Source organism: Sparus aurata, chromosome 6 (genome assembly GCF_900880675.1).
Source record: "Sparus aurata chromosome 6, fSpaAur1.1, whole genome shotgun sequence".
Classification (NCBI taxonomy): Eukaryota; Metazoa; Chordata; class Actinopteri; order Spariformes; family Sparidae; genus Sparus; species Sparus aurata.
The window spans coordinates 33729098-33746918 of NC_044192.1; the positions used below are offsets into that span (position 1 = coordinate 33729098).

At 40.7% G+C, this 17821-nt stretch overlaps 1 protein-coding gene and 1 long non-coding RNA gene across 6 annotated transcripts in view; one reads left to right on the top strand and one right to left on the bottom strand.

The window, feature by feature from the left end:
• Positions 1-5494: 5494 nt before the first annotated feature.
• Positions 5495-9358, bottom strand: LOC115582893 (uncharacterized). The gene is made up of 3 exons (XR_003984268.1): positions 9237-9358; positions 8738-8864; positions 5495-5733 (listed from the first exon to the last, which is right to left on the bottom strand). It is a non-coding gene; the product is annotated as an uncharacterized LOC115582893 (long non-coding RNA).
• A 3710-nt stretch (positions 9359-13068) lies between these two features.
• The window catches only part of epha8 (eph receptor A8), a 125838-nt gene continuing 121085 nt past the window's right edge, over positions 13069-17821 (top strand). For 3 of the 5 annotated variants that reach the window (XM_030420554.1, XM_030420550.1, XM_030420551.1), the window contains exon 1: positions 13069-13592. In XM_030420554.1, the coding sequence (XP_030276414.1) occupies positions 13505-13592 (88 nt within the window). In that variant the 5' untranslated portion in view covers positions 13069-13504. The remainder of the gene's footprint in view (positions 13593-17821) is intronic. The other 2 variants (XM_030420552.1, XM_030420553.1) reach the window with 1 other exon arrangement.

The window sequence follows — 17821 nt, forward strand, 5'->3', positions numbered from 1 at the left end:
TCTGCTTTTGTCATATGTAATTGTTCCATATTAATGGAAGCTTACATTTTGTGAAATGTTTGCAAAATTAAGTTATTTGTCAAAAAGATATTCGACAAACAGTCAGGCTCATCAACATCGCCGGGCATGGACTCAGGACAATATGAAAAAAAAATATACTGAAGGAGGGCTTTAATTACAGCTTTCAATTCAGGATTGGTGTTTCTTGTTTGAAAAACACTTTTTTATTGCAAGCCCCTAACAGCAGCTGGGGGAGGTGTTCAGGTCTAAAGCCAGAATGACTTCATGACAGAGATGGAGAGACTAAGAGGAGGAAAAGAAACAGTGGCCGAGCCAGAGACAATAGTATAGACTAACTGTTGAATAGTAAGTAATATTAGCTGGCTTGCTAAGATTTATGTCATGTGTTGTTGCTTTGCTTTCGATTAGCTTTGTTTGCAAAGTTGTCAACTCGCTAGTTTTGATCAAAAGCCTATTATGACAGAGGTTTAGCTGGTAGCTTGTCATAGCCAGGTGTTACTGTCTCTGGGTTAGGCTACGTTAGCTTGGCGTGCTGTTACTCTTCTGAGGTGTGTGCAGAGCTTGTACAATCTTTGACTGCCTCACTGGATAAATGACTGAGCAATACGAATTATTCCATAATAGCTGCGTTTACACGGACCATGATATTTCACGAACAATCAGAGTAAATGCCAAATCAGAAAAAAAATGCCTCAAGTAAACACCCAGTGTTGGGGAGACTTAAAATACATGTAGTTGAACTACATAGCTTAACTACAATTTGCTGTAACTTGCTGGTAGTTAAACTACATTCATATTTTGTGCTGTGTCAAGTAATTCAACTACTTTCTTGGTCAATTTTTGTAGTTTCACTACTCAATTAACAAACTACAATTTTGGCCAATTTTTTTATATAAAAAAAGACCTATATATAAAAATTGTATTTAATTTTTCTTTGAAAAAAGGCATGAAACGTGTCATTACATGCTAAGCCAACGCTGCCTCTGATTGACTTGCCCTGGCAGCACTCAAATGCTTCACAGAGTGGGTGGGTCTTTGTGCCAAGGAAGACAGAGCTCATATGGCACAAGCACGTCATGGACAACCCTCCTGTAACCCCCAATGCGCCCCCAAACGCGCTAGCCTAACCACGGCCATATTTGAGCATGTACATGTTGGATATAGATGCATCTACAGACACGACCTAAGTGTTCACGTGTTTGTGCCTCTGACGTTCCTGTGATGTTGGCCAAAAATGTCAGCTTTTGTTCTTTAAGAAATAAAACAATTTTTTGTAGGCTATTATATTTTGTTTCTACGGAAGCGCATTGCATTCACTTGATAAAAAAAAAATAGTCACCTTATCTTGTAATTACGAGAAAAGATCTCGTAATTATGAGAAAAGATCTCGTAATTACGAGAAAAGATCTCGTAATTACGAGATCAGGATCTCGTAATTATGAGAAAAGATCTCGTAATTATGAGATAAGGAAAGGTGCGTCGTTGATTGTGAATAACATTTACGGTAATCGTACTGAAGCCGCTCTGATGAGTGGCTGGTGGTGACTGTGTGGGTCAGACTGCAGTCTCAGTCAGACCCATGAAGCATACGAGGATAAGGATTTTGACAGAGGATTACTTAAATAGTACACAGTAGAAGTACATGAAGTACTATAGTTACACAAGTATAGGGAGTACTTAGTTCAGCAGTATATGAATCTTGGTCTACTAATAGAAAATAAGTTTTTTAATAACACATAAAAGTTGGGCGAAATGTCCTTATTCTTTTTCCCTGTTAAGGATTTTGACACAGGATTACTCGAAAAGTACACAGTAAAAGTACTTCATATTATGCATGCAAGTAGTCTAGGAAGTGCTAAATCCAGCAGTTTATAAATCTTGAACTACTTATGGAAACAATGTTTTGTTGTTGTTGTTTTTTCTCATGTCGTCCTTTACTTTGAAATCCGGATACCTTCGTGATACCTTCAGTTTATTACCAGGAGTATTTACTGTAAAAGTATGATCTCGTAATTACGAGATCTTTTCTCATAATTACGAGATTCGGATCTCGTAATTACGAGATCTTTTCTCATAATTACGAGATCTTTTCTCATAATTACGAGATCCTGATCTCATAATTACGAGATCTTTTCTCATAATTACGAGATAAGGTGTCTGATTTTTTTTTTATCCAGTGAATGCAATGCGCTTCCGTATGTTTCATATACACCATATGTTGATTTATTTAACGCTGAGTTAAATGAGTATAAGTAGTTGCTAAAGCTACTTTTTTTAGCAGTAGTTTTACAAACTACATTTCTCCAGGGGCTGTGTTTGTTCAAACTACTGCCAGGCTGAACTACATGTAGTTTTACAAGCTACACTTGCAAAGTAGCTTCCCCAACACTGTAAACATTTGACATTCCAATGAAGGAAAATATTAACCATTTAAACCCTATTCCAATTGTTTCTCCCTGTTTGGGATATATTCTTTCTGCGCATGCTCATGTGGGCAACATCATGCGTGGGGGTAGCTTCAATGAGGCACAAAAACATGGCAGGAGCAAAACTGTCTGTGGCGGATACAACTTATCTGTCGGACGTCTTGGGACATCTTGGACTGTCGGCACCACAAGCACACCAACTGCTAGAAAAGCAAACTGGGTGTTTTTTTTCATGCCCTGTCTCATCTGGGATCACAGGCACACACTGTTGTCTTTTTAAAAAACGTTCTCACGGTGTTCAGCCAAACAAAACAGAGTAGCATCTCTTCTATCGAGCCAGAACAGTGATAGTGAATTTTGGCACTGGGAATGAAATTTGTCATCGACAACAAAACTAGTGCTGACAAAGGAAACAATGGCATTGAAAACATGTTCATTTTGATTTTTTTATTTACAATCTTCTGATCTTCACATCTGTCTTTTTTCAGGAACAGGATTTTTTTTCAAATGTCAGTATTTTTTCAGTGTGACTGACTCTCAGTTTGAACATTCTGTCACTGCTCTGATGTGGAGAGGAGGGGTTTGACGGATGGGCAAGGTGAGTGTGATTAGCATATACGCATATCCAGGCTTGGGGAGTAACGGACTACATGTAACGGCGTTACGTAATTAGGATACAAAAAAACAGTAACTGTATTCCGTTACAGTTACAGAAAAAAAAGACGTAATCAGATTACAGATACATTTGGAAAAAAATTGGGATTATTAGTTGGATTACAATTAAAATATATGATAATAAATTATGAATAAATGTGAATGAATGAATCTAACACTTGCCAATGCGGCAATGCCGTATGCAAGCGTGCACACATTACTACACTTCAGACAAGTCAGTCACAACGACGCTCTGCTCTCAAGTGAAGCCAGGCGGCTCATTATGGACTCGAGCGCTAGAGAAAAAAATGCTTTCACTGCGTGGAAATTTCGCCATTACTTTGTTTCTAAAGAAGTAAGAGGGAACAACATCACTGTACAGTGCAAGCTATGCCTCCCAGCTGTGCACACACTGCCATCGTCCAAGGACTCCACATCTAATTTAAAAAACATTTAATGGTAAGCGAAACTGCGAACGTTAGCTAGCTACACAAAAATTCTGTTAGCTAAAGTTAACATTAGTTAGCCTGTTAACCAGGCTCGGGCTGTGATTGTTATTACTGCTACTACTGCTGCTGCTGCTACTAGGTACTACTACTGGGTCTGTGGGTGGTGCTGCTGGTGACCGGGATGGTACGTGTTTAGGTTTTTTGGTAGTTTTGAAGTCTCGTTTTGGTTCGCTCCCGTTTGCCCTGTTCAAATGAAGACATTACATTGTTAATACAAACTCAACACTTCCTGTGTCCTTCTCAAATTTAAAGTCCTCCAGCATAAATAGCTTAGTAGGCTTTTATTGTGAAACATTTGCACGGACTTCATCGTGGAAATCTTGTTGACTTTCGAGGGCCCCATAGGCACTTGAGATGTAGCTACTGCCACCTTATGAGGCTTGTACGCTACAAAATTGCCTGAAACACCTGCAGTGACTGAAATGGGTCACTAACACTTTAGATCACAACAAGGTATTAAAATAGCATGATTATATTAGGAAATTGTATGGGTAATTTTGGGGGACAAATAAGTGCCACACATCCTATATGTGGGGGTGTTTTACTACTGCTATTACAAGAAATAGGCCTAGTAGTTACAATAACACTAATAATAACTGTTACCATTATTATTATTATTATTATTATTGTAATATGTCATGTAATTCTTGAATACAGCTGAATAGTTAGTAGCCAATGAATAAAACTGAATAAATCTAACATACCCTACAATTAATTAAATATTTAATTTGCTTTATGTGTTCCTTAGAGGAAGTCTTTATTTGCATGTGCATTGAGGTAATCCAAAAGTAACTTAAAGTAATCAAGTTACATTACTTTAATATTGTGGTACTTGGATTACGTTACTGACTACATTTTTTAACAGGTAATTAGTAACTGTATCGGACTACATTTTTAAAGTAACCCTCCCAACCCTGCGCATATCGATTAAGAAAACTTTTCTGAAAGAGATTTGCAGTTATGTAGCCCGAACAGGTCTGACAGGAGCACACACCTAGCACGCCGCTTCCACGACTTCACCTGAAACTCTCACAAAGAATGGAGCCGGACTAAAATTCATTGTTAATTGACATTTTCTAATGTCAGCTAATGTCTGAGATAAACAGACTCAACATACTTGCTGTTTGGAAGTTTCAGGTGAACTCGTCAAAGCCATTGCTGTATGCTAGGGTCAATGCCAAGATGGTGACGGAAAGTTAAATCTGAAAACAAGTGACACCGAAATATACTGTCATTGTTAAAAAAAGAAAAAAAAAAACACTTAAAAATCCCCCCAAATATCAAAAATCATTTTTAACGTGTGCATTTCATCTTTTGTGGTAACTTCTCTGTGTCAGATATTTGTTTCAGTGCCAATACAACAACAAACTAAAATACAATTGCCTGCCAATGGGTCTTTTATCAGTCTAGGTTATGCGATCAATTTTATTTTCAATGCCATAATTCACCGTCACTGTTCTAGCTCCATACTCTTCTTGCTCCATCGTGTTTTCTAGTGCACACTTGCAGAAGGCGCCTGTGTATGCACACCCCTGATAGTAACGGACACAAGTCCATGTGCAAGTTGGCAGCAGAAAAATTAGAAAAAAAAAAAATAAAAGTTGTATGCCTCCCCTTCATTATGCTCTGTGACAGGAGCAAAAGGGGAAAAAAATGGAAAATAAAATGAGCAACATTTGACTCCGTGGTACGTTTGGAAATAAGTCTAGTAAACACATTTAAAGACATGACACAGACATGCTACACAGACACAGTTGTGTTGTTACAGCGAGTGACTGCAGTGTAGGCGGCTGTGTTAACACGTGTGCTGTTGATGCGTATGGTCAGTGCATGGTCCATATGTCCAGTGTTTATAACAGCATTTTCAGATGTTACGTTGGCTGTTATGGCCTCCATATTTATCAACATTTGCAGTTGAATAAATATGTTTGGACACAGCATTTCGTCTGGGAGATGATGTAGGAGACAGCACGGCATATGTGCATTTGCATATGTGTGTACATGGGCACGTGTGGCCAGGGGGTCCTTCCAGGTGTCTGTGTCGAGGGGCCCCGGGAAGTCATCGTCGGTCTTCTTTAATTAGGTGCAGTTTTCTATGTTGCAAACAATGGATTGTAACATGCCTGTGAAGAGAGTTGTGTCATTAAATTATGCTGAGTCTGGAGATGCCAGGGGCTTCAAACATATGACAAGAGGGGCCCACTTCATAAGCACAGTGACAGTATCTGCATTCACGTACATCAGCAGCCTGATGACAGGTGCTGTAAAGTGTCATACTTTTGTCTTCATCCCTTGACATTGCTTTAAAATGCTTACACCGGATTTTGGCAACATCAAATACTCTATCTCCAAAAATGTTTAATAATTATTACCATCCACCACCTGCGATCTGACGGAGCTATTTGTGCATGCAGCCCTATCAGTCAGCGTATATTTTACCCTCATACTTTGCAACCTGTCACGACTGGAGCTTAGTCACAAAGCTCGTCTCCGTGAGGCTACCTGTAAGGTGCAGCACCTCTGACCCTGAGCTGTGTAAGCTGCAGCACCCTGATAAGAGTTCGCTGACCTCCTTGTTGGACGGGGAGCAGAGAATTGGGGGATGACAAGCAAAACATATGAGGAGATGTAAAAAAAAAAAAAGGTCTTCGCAGGAAATCTGAATAGTTTCAGATTCTCAGTGTTTGTCTGTCGCTGTAGCCGGAGAGGGGGAGAGGAGGAGGGTTGGAAATGAGTATCTCAAAGATGCTGAATGTGTGAGGACATTGGAGTGGACGCTGGGGTAGTAGAGTCTGATCAAACAAGCCATCCAGATGAGAGGAAGATTAGATGAAAATCTTAGTGGATTCGGCTTGCTGACTTTGTGATGGCAAACACCGAGCTGTTCATGCAGGGATGTAGTCGACAGAGAATCCATCTCAACTAGACTTAGAAACTCTTGTGCTGAAATAAGGTTTGCCTCCTTTCGTTCAGTATGACTCAAATACTGTGAGTTTGTCTTTTCACTCCTCAACTAATTCAAATCTCTGCTTTGCCATTCTTTTGGTCGCTGTTAAGTTACATCAATGAAGTTCAACCCTTCATGCAGACCTTTCACATTAAAATTCTGCCAGATAAGGTAGGGATTATGGCTGGTGAGCCAGGGGAGGATTTAAACGAGTTTCAACTATAGTTTCACAAAATGAAACACTGTAAAGCAGAAGAAAAGAGTGAATCCATCACAACTCTGGTGAGGGATGTAATGATACCAAGAACTCACGGTACGATATCATCACAATACATAGTCCATGGTATGATACTTCTCACGTTATTAAAAAAAGAATATAGCCAGGGTTAGGTTCGATTACAATCCCTCCCCGTCTGGTTGCACAGCAGGACAATCAGGGCACCCAGGGCGTTGTGGCACAGGAGAGCAGCCCAGACCAGGCATTCAGTTGCAGGTCTGACCAATCTCCTTATCTCTTGTTTTCCAGCGGACTACCAGGGTTACTAAAATCCCTGTCAGCATAACTGTGACCTTGTTATTTCCTAAATGTATGTTCTGTAGTTATCTAGCAATGGCTACACTGTAGTTTCCTCACCGGTAAACAAACTAATGTCTTGCTGTCGCAGCTGCGTTGTCAAGCACTGAGACACTCCTCTGGCGAAAAACATCTCCGAACTATATCTGTAGTCCGAGATGTCATCGCTGGGTTGATGTTAAAGACTCTATTAGAGCAACACAGTTTATGAAATAAGCTCAGCAGAAATGTCAGATAGGAAAGATCAGTGTGATTTATTCATATATCTTTAAGCGTATTGTTTACAGAGAAAAACATAAATAAAAAGATTTCCAATTTCACATCTCCACAATGCAAATCAACAGCAGTTTTCTACCTGGAAGCGCCCATCACTGTTAGCTGGACATTAATTAATTCTGTAGTTAGTCGAGATTAAAGGAGTCATCACCCGGAAATCGCAATTTCTCTCGTCAAGTCATGCATATTGGTGTTGGACCTCTGTTGAAACTTGCCTGAAAAGCTGGAGTTTGAAAGTGGCTCATTTTTTTTGCTTTGGCTCTTTTTCCGAACAGGAATAGCACACAGTAGTGCGCGTTCCTAAAGCACGAGATTTTGACTCTGCTCCTGTGGTGACGTTACCACAGGAGGCTACTTGCACATGCATCGGCTCACAGCCGTCCTCAGCCAGACTTTCTGAGTCAGCACGCCGAATCTGCTTATTTCTCTGTCATTTTCACGCCATACATCGTCACCGCCAGCATTAAAACTCAGGTCTTACATGTAAAACACAAGTGTGAAAAGTAAGAAGGAAAAAAAAAAGAATTTACCATTCAGAGACATCCTGCTGTAAACGTGTCTCTTCCACCGTCTCTGCCTCTTCACTCTCCCGTTCGGTTTCCGACTCCGGCTCGTACATAATTGCCTGAATTCCATAAGGTTCGTCATTTAGTGTGTGCGCCATGACAGGGGGCTGTTTATGTTGTGGAGTCTGTGTGCATGCAGGCTCGCCCCCCATTCCGGCTCTGTCCTTCCTGCGGCCAATCAACGCGCGCCTCATTAAATATTAATACATTGCACATCCGGACCGGTCAAAACCTCACGCATAATCTCGCGTGAGAAAGTCGCGGTATGAAAAAGTGTCAGAACAAGCTCTATGTTTGATTTTTTTAAATAATTTTTTTTCTAATAAGTTTTAAGAATTGATCCAAAGCGATCCAAGAGGGACTGGATATGTAAAAAACCAGATGATGACTCCTTTAAAAAAACACCTTGTTTGGGGTTAAAATGACTATTTCATTAAAGCGAAACTCTCGCCAACATGCAACCTAGGCTTTTCTTTGTGAATGTATATGAGTCAAACCTTTGTGTAGAAGCATAATTACGACGAAAGAGGCACTTTTAAGATTTACCGTACTTTTGTTTTCGGGTCAAACTCATTTTCGATGGGAGTGCTACGGGCACTTTGTTGATAGCATCAAAATCGCTATTTTAAAAACACTAAGAAGGCTCGACTCAACATGAAACTTTGCTCGTAGTATCACCAGGGTCTCCACACATGAACACGAGCATTGAGGACATTGTTTCTGTAGACAGAGTTTACTAAAAAGAACGTTTTTGAACAACTCACCTTAGCAGATGCTTGCTAGTCGCCGTCATGGCAGCCGGATGAGAACACTCATTCTCGACTGCCTCATCTCAATGCCACCGCTCACAGACAGCAACAGTGGCCTATGTTTGTTTAGAAATGGAGTCTGCTAACATAAAGAAAAGTAAAAAGGCGGTAAGGATTGAGATTGTGTTAACAAAAAATACACAAAGGAGTAAACCAGAGAACAGACAACTGACGAAAAATTAACCCAGAACATCGGGAACATTTTAGGATTGTCTTATCAGAATAAAAGCTTGGTTCTCTTTGCAGCTGAGGATAAATAAAGGCCCGGTCACTGCTTGATGTGCGTTTATTCGCAACATGAATAAAGAAAGCGAAAGAAAGAAGTTAGGGGAAAACACTTTTCCGAGGGAAAGCTATTTTTGTTTTAATCGCGGATGATAACAATTGTCGGATGAAATGACATCTTTACATGTCTTTGTGCGGCTAGTTAGTTTACAGTCGGAAATTAACTCACCTGAGATGAATTCGGTTGCTTTGCTTTGAAGCGACTCGATCGCACTCAGGTGAAATGAACGGAGCCGAACTGATCAAAGAATTAAGGTGCGAGTGGCGACAGAGTCAGTGACTGTGCTCTGAGCAGCTCTGTCACTACTGCGCTATATTTAGCCAACACACACCAACAAGCCCCACAACAGTAGGCACGCACTGACCCCCACCATCTGCTCGCTCACACACACCCACACACCCACACACACACACACACACACACACACACAGACACATATGCAGACACACATCTTAAGGTTTTAATGCCAACTGCTGCCCACAGACCCCCGAGGTAAACCCAGGTGGACTTTCAGATTCAGATTCTCATCACGAGGTGGGCTTTACGCACACACACTCGCACACACACATGCAGGGGGACTCCCCACTTTCTTCCCGCTTCGATAAAGTCGTTAGTAAATTTTCTCATTATGGCGAATGCATATACTGTATGAGTTTACAACAACAAGGCTTCCCAAAGACTCACTGTGAGAGCAGGGAGCTATGGGGAGCCATTTTAATGAGCTTGCCCCTATGCGTGTGTGTGTGTGCGTGTGTGTGTGTGTGTGTGTAGGTTGAGCTTGTGTATATAATAACACATCTATCACACGTTTCTCTCCCTCACACTGCTTCAATTATGGCTAAAGGACAAAATGACCCTACACTGTTAGTATTACTCTTCTTTCTGCTCACATTTATATTCATATTCATATTCTGAGTCACATTATTATTCTTGTAATACCCTTGTCTCAGACTGCTATTATTCACACGCTCTTGGACGTTATATTGTGCACGTGGAAATCGTCCGACCTCCCCCTGTAGCCAGAAATGAGAGAAGACTTTACGCAGCAGCCTAAACTGAGATGTCTCGCTGATGTGTCTCTGCATAGAAAATCAATTACCAGACATCTGAAAGGTGACTGAGACAGCAGCCAGTGTGAGTTTTCTGGCGATACGGATCTATTTTCCGGTTCGGTGCAATACAGAAGATCATGTTTGGGTGTAAAAACACAGAACAAACATTTTTGGGTCGATATTTGATGGCAAGTGGCTCCAGGCTGTACGTCTTAATGGAATGTCATCCTCACATGAATTGTTGTTTTTCTAATATTCTTCACATTATGCTAGTTATAAGCATGTCTATAGATTAATTTCTCTGTTTGAACTTTTTTTTGTGTGTCAGGCTGCCCCTTTCAAGGCATCCTTCTGTTCGTACGGTTACATCAGAGCCATTGATGGAAATCAGCGGTTCTTTGTGTTGTGTTTAAGGGTTCGGAGAGCGTTTTCTCCTCTGCACTTGAAAGATCGGAGCGTCGGGGTGAAGATGACAGTGTTGTTGTCCTCACAGGCGAGCAGCCTATTAGACAGGCAGACTGACAGTGCAGCCTAGTGGTAAAGCAACGGAGCCTCACACATGAACACACACTGCAGATCAGGGACAAAACAGCTACAGAGAATATGTCTGAGAATGATGCGTAACACTCACTTTGGTGTGTTTATGTGTGTGTTGCTTTCTCCAAGCTTTATCGAGACACTGCACGTAGGCACAAGGCTCCCCTATACATGCTGCGGAGGGAGCATTATAAACTCACACAGAAACCCCTGTGTCTCCAGGCCTGGGGGGAGGGTGGAGGAGGGGGTTTGGCAGGCGCAGGGCTGCCTCGGTTTGGCCTGGACACTCAACTAACCCACCATCTCGTTCACTTAGCAGGCCAGCTGCATGTAAGCTCGCATTCAATATTCAGGGATTTTCCTTTCTTACATCCTAAATATTGTGTAGGATGAGCAGAAGTCCTTTTCTCCTTGGCGTGTGTGCGTGCGAGGCAAATCAAGCACACCCGACAACGATGCTTCAGCGGGAGCAGCAGCCCTGTCGGGATGGCAGCCGAGCGGTGACAGTGTTGTGCTGCCATGTCCCGGGGCTTACAGGCCATACAGTTGAGTTTGGAAATTCAGCACGACACCAGTGCTGGCAGACCTCTGAGCAGGGCAGTGACACACTCACCCTGTACACATTAGACCACAGCTACAACTGTGAGAGCGGCTGGCTGCCGAGCACAGGGGTGTGTTGGTAAACAAACTGTAAATCCTCATAAGGAAGAGTATCTGCAGTCACACTGATGGCACATGTTATTCACAAAGGCATAACAAAATATTTAATGGTTCAAACAATTCTAAGTGCTATTTTAAAACCTTTTCATACCAACTCAAGTTAAACTAAATACATAATATAATAATACTATTTTGTTTATATTGTTATTGTTTTTAATAATTTTGTACATAGTAGCTGCAGTAAACTGTAAATAAAATGCTTTTGGCATTAATGTTCTAACTAGCCTTGACAATTATATAATAATAATAATTATTATTATTATTATTATTATTATTATTATTATTATTATTATTATTATTATCATTATATATTTGTTATTATAATTATAATAATAGAATATTAGAAAAAGTACTAGAAAAGTATTAGAAAAAAATACAAAAATAGTAGACTTAGTTTTATTGGCATTAATAAGATATGCATTATATTTATTATTATTATTATTATTATTATTGTTTGTAGCAGTAATTGTAGTTATATTGTTTTCCATTGTAATAGTGGTATTATAAATAGTATTTGTAGGAGTAGTAGTAGTAGCATTTGTATTAATTGCAGGTAGTTGAAGTTATAGCAGTACCAAGTTGTATGATTTACAACATCACAAAACAAATTCCTCATTGATTATCATCATTATCATTATTATTATGATTATTATTACTATTAGCATTATTTATATTACAAATTATTATTATCACAAATAATTTGAAATAGCACTGGTTGTTCATGGAGTCATACAACCAAGTACACAATGTGAAATGATACTGTAATAACATATTATTAACATTTGTATGATTCAGTAGCAGTACTGGTAGAAGTTGTAGCAGTGGCATGTTGTAAAAATAAACATTACATGATCAGTTTGGACAATATTATAACAGCATCAGAGGAGTCGTAGTAGTAGCAGTTCTCGTACTACAAAATACAAATACACTATTATTTATCATTCGCAGCAGAAGTACTAGAATAGAAGTAGAAAGTAGTTATAGAGCTGATAATTATGAACACTATAACTGTAAGGTACATTATTGTCGAGCTTCAAAGTTCATCGTTGACCTTGAAAACAGCAGCTGAGAAAACAATCTCACCTTCGACTGAGTTTCATCAGGAGAGCAGGTTCCAGCTGGACCGGGCCGACACTGATCTGTCAACAGTTTACAGTTTTATCAGTTTAAGGTTCACACTGACCACAAATCAGCTTTTTAAACTGTTGTGGCATCTAATGATTTCACTTCAACTCAGCTTAGGTCACTTTGCAGCTGTGTGTGTTTGTGTGTGTGTGGTGTTGCGGCATGACCAGACAAAAAAAAAATAAAAATTGATCAGGACAGGTGCTGTGATCTGGCACATTGGCAAAGTCCCCGAACATCACATGAATCAATGCATGATCATAGTGCTTGAATAACATACACACACACACATACGTGAGGACACACTCTGCTGGACTTGGACATACTGTAGATAATAGCTTTATGACTACAATACAGGAGATCGATAACCGATCATTGTCCTTGAGCCTCGCAGACATGCTGCTGTGTTCAGTTCAGCCCATCAGTCAGATATTTGCCACTGGGTAGGTGAGAGTGTGAGGCGGGGGATGCGAGCCAATGACAAATGAGGGTAAATAACAGAGGGAGGGGGATGCGGTGTGCCAGCTCATGACCCAGAGAGATAAACAGAAAGTGAGAGTTGGCCAGGCAGGTAGGACAGGAGGGTGTGGCAACGGAGAGTGCATTTAGTGTGCGGCGCCAGCCGATCCCACGCTCTAATTGGCTGCTGAGACTTTGACAGACGCACTTGTCCCTCCCCCCCTCCGGCTGCCTGCCGAAAGTGTATGTATGTATGTGTGTGTGTGTGTGAGGGAGCCGGCAGACTGAAGCGAGCCACAGAGGCAGCCTCCAACTCCAACCCAATGAGCTCGCAGCCCTCGCACTCACACACACTCCTCACACACACACACACTCTCCTCAGCGCCGGCTCTCGCTTCAACCCTGGGACACAGAAGAAGAAGGAGGAGAGGAGAGGAGAGAGAGGCAGCGAGTGGCAGAGAGGGAGAGTGAGGACGAGGGAGTAAGAGAGGAGAGAGGGAGAGAGAGGCAGAGGGAGACTGGCGGGGTGTGAGGGAGAACACCATGGCTTCAGATCCGGGGCTGGCTGCGATGCTGCTATGGACTATATCACTACAGGCTGTGGGCACCGCGGGAACTAACAGCAACGAAGGTAAGAGTGTGTGCATGTGTGTGTCAGCTCAGTGGAATAGACAGAGTTAAACAATGCATATTATCTGACAGCAGGGATTAACTTTGTACATGTGGAGCCCCCGGAGAAAACAGTGACAGGGACCCAATGAGACCCACAGATGACACACACACACGTATCAACAAATGTATACACACACTAAGATTTTGTGTGTGTGTGTGTGTGTGTTATAACCCGGGGCATGAGATCAAAGTTTGCTCTGCACAACAACTGAAGGTAATCTCGGAGATGTCTGTGTGTGTGTGTGTGTGTGTGTGTGTGCGTGTGTGCGTGTGTGTGTGAACTCCTTCTGACATTGCTCATATTTGCCCGGCTTGCGTGTCAGCTGCGGTAACAGCGCATGTGTGTGCTGTGGGGTTAGGCAGTGACGTGAAAGTGTGTGTGAGAGTGTGCATACACTGTTTTCATCCTATGCGTGATCTGTGCCGAACGTCTTGATGAATCACACTCGAATTTCCTTTTGAGCTTCTTAAACGGTGTGTGTGTGTGTGTGTGTGTGTGTGTGTGTGTGTGTGTGTTCTTGTCACACGCAGCACACTTTGCTCCCTTAAGCCCAGCCTGGGTTTGTTTACTTCCATCCTCCTGTCCTTCATGTTTCTACCATGAGACGGAAAGCTGTTGTCGTCACTTGTTCAACTAATGCCGCACGTACACCACAAAGTCTCCTGGTGCCTTTATCTGTGTGTGTGTCTGGATCTGTGCATGTATGTGTGTGACAGGGTCCTTGACATAGGTCTGGTCTCAGGAGGCTCAGTGACAGCCGTGATTCCACTGTTAGGGCCTCCGCGGCCCCCGTCGGCAACATTCAGCTTGCCACCGCAGGGGAAAAAACTGCAGCTGGAGAAGAGGAGGACGAGATAGTGGAGGGGAAAAAAGTGAGAGATCAGTTCTTTGGTTCAGGTGGGATCACCGCAGAAGGGGAGAGGCGAGGGCAGCCACTGCATAAAGCTGTGTGAAGTCGGGATGGGAGAGTCGGGCCGACTCAGGTCAGGCGGAGCAGTGGACGAGGGCGGCGTGCAGACAGACAGGCGGCTGGTCGATCCAGATGAGATGTTGTCATGTTCTCCGCCTCTGTCACAAGCCCACCATTAACACCCCGTGTTACTTACATGTCGGGTTTCATTTTCCTGTCCTCCCCGCTGCTCCTGTTTAGGCCGTTATTTTACTTATTGACGTCCATGTCAAGTGTCCTCCCCCTTCCCCCTCTTGTGTCTATGATATTCAAATGTATTCGACTTCTCCTGTGATGATTGCTGCCCTTTGCAGATCAGCGATTCAGTCTGATTACGTGGATAAAGTGTAATAATACACAATTAATTTCTGCCCCGTAATGTACGCTAACTGAGTTTAACCATTCGGGTACCGAGCATATCCGAAGAGTCCGTATCCAGGTGTCACAGCTCCGTACGGAAAGTCAACGCTTTCTTTCCTCGCACTTAATATAATTGTATTACTTGATATAGTTCATGCTGATTTTGTCCAGGGATCATATTATACATTGGTAACTCTTCACAATGACCATAATTAATAAATGGTGAATGTATAGTTAATTATACTTTAGTTAATAGTTAATTCACTGGACATGTTTTTTAAACCATTTATGAAGTAATTGCAAAGGTATTGTTTGTTAACAGTTACATAATTATTAACTAAAGTTTAATCAACTATAAATCCAGCCTTTATTGATAATGCTTCTTATAAAGTTTAACCAATCCAATGTGTATTTTTTCAGATCGAGGGATTGCACTACACACCTGCAGGCTTTAAACTGTGTGTTGGAAAGTTGTGAGAAAAGACTGAATGATTTCCTCCTCCAAAAGGTCTTTTCATGAAATGAAAACTGTGCAGTCTGAAAACTTCAGAATAAAGTTCTATAGCCCCATTTAGTCATTTAACATTTTAATCAATGTGAATGAATCAACCGATTTCTATTCACGCCGGTTCCTCCTGGAGAGACGCTCCCACTCCGTGAATAAAGAAAGTAACCAGAGACTTGTGAATGTAACGTTTCTCAAAATGAGATTTTGCTCTTATCCTGCACACTAATTAATCTAAATAAACCGAAGACAAACAAATCAATTTTTCAACATTCTGCAAAAAAAGTAACCCCTGCTTTCATTCTAGTTTGGATGTGATTAGGGGCAAAAATTGTAATTAAGCCCAAGCAAATAGTTGATGTCCTAACGCTATCTGATTGCGTTTAAAAATGATCGTGACGGAAATTAAATTTCTCTTCTTGGACTTGGTTTGGCTGCAGTCCGACTCGAGGGCAATTACAAATATGACATGTACACGGGAAAGATAGCCTTTGGAATGAATGAAGAGCTGGAAATTAAATTGATGGGAGAACAGGTAACTGCTCACACAAGCATGTACAGCTCCACTTGACACACACACACACACTGCTACAGACATAACACTCAGGAGCACTCACAAAAGACAGATGCCGCAGCTGAGTTATGTGCGTATATTTGATCCACGAGAAGCCATGGCCAGCCATTTTGTTTTTGTTCATTGTTCATGTTCGCAGTCAGATTCATCTTGTGCAGATTCAAATGTGGTGACAAGACCCTCGACCACCATTACTCATTCATGTATCCACATCATAACTCAAGTGTCCCTCAAACCCTGTCTTTTTTATTTATTTGTATTGGACTGCAGTGTGTGAATGTATGGTGTGAGGAGTGAGACAAAGGGAGAGCCAGTCTTAATATTTTGACATCTCATAACGTGTTTGCATATTTCTTCAATAGAGCTCGGGAAATATTGAACCTTGCAGTGAATCCATTGTGTACCCGAGAGACACAGTAATTATTATTGAATCAGATTGCTGCTTTTTTATGCAGAAACTGAAAAAAAAGAGAGAGGCGGCTGGAACAGGGGCAGACCAGCAGGGAGGTCACATTTTATATTTCATTCCAAAGGACCTTTAGCTCCTAATGACCATATGTAAGTTTGTAGCAGAGATCATCGTGTGTACTGTTGTGTAAAAGTTGAAATAAGTTAAAATCACAAAACTCTTTTTAGGAAAGTAAAAAGACAAAAACTGAAACTAAGCACTTAAAGATGCATACTAATAACATGTATTGTGTACTATGCGTGTAGTCCTCAATCCATACACGAACATGCAATTCTTAAGTATATATGTTTTTTTAAAAAAGACCAAATAGGAAGATGTATGGGTTTTCTGATAAAAAAAAAGAAGAAAAAAAACTGCAATATTGAGAAAACTGTAATACCACAGGCAACCTTTCACACACATTGTCCACATTTCACTTCTTCTCTCTGACATTTTTTAATGTTACTCTCTCTGTTAAAACAATCAAAAAGGCTTAAATACATTCAAAGGAACTGCGAAAAATATACAGTATAGTATTCAGATTTTTTTTTATTTGAGTTTGCACCTGAGACGATGTATAATAATCACAACGGTATTTTAGCTTACTTTTTATTTAAAACATTATTAGGTAAGCTAAGTGTGAATACTTTTATGTAATCATTATCCTTTTTAGTGTGGAGATTCAGTGTGCTCAAAACTAAGTCAGTCATTTTGCCAATAATCACATGAATAAATACAAAGATTTTTTTTTTTTAAATGTGACCATGAAATTGTGAAATAATTAAATACAGTTTTACATTTTTAGTTGGTTCTTGATGAAATATGAATTACTTTTTTTAATTTTATTCCAGTTTTTATGTCAAACTGCATCTGATTTTTTTTTCTTTACGTAACGTCCTAATTATTTATTTCATTTTGAACACTTTGGGTTTCCATACTGCCACTAGTATACAATCAATATATTGTCATCATATATTTGCGTGATTGTTTATTTAATTATGTGCTAATCCATTTATTTATTTATTTATTCTTAACAGTTAAGGTCTCCGTATGTATTGTTGCTGCGACACAACAGGAAAATTGAGACTCCTACATTCAAAGTTTTGCTTCAGTCGCTTTGCCTGTCTGCCAGCAATGACTCGACAAACATCACACACATCCTAGAACCAAAACTTGAATCCTGTGAAGTCTGAGAGGGGAACAAACTCCAAAAGCATTTGAGCGGGAGCTCTCTGGTGCAGAAAAAATGTTTTCAAGGAAACTATTCTGAGTACGAACAATGAATCTATGTTATTTTGAGGAATGAAAACGGCCACATTAAAGTTATTGGCCCCCAAAAAACTGCTTATTT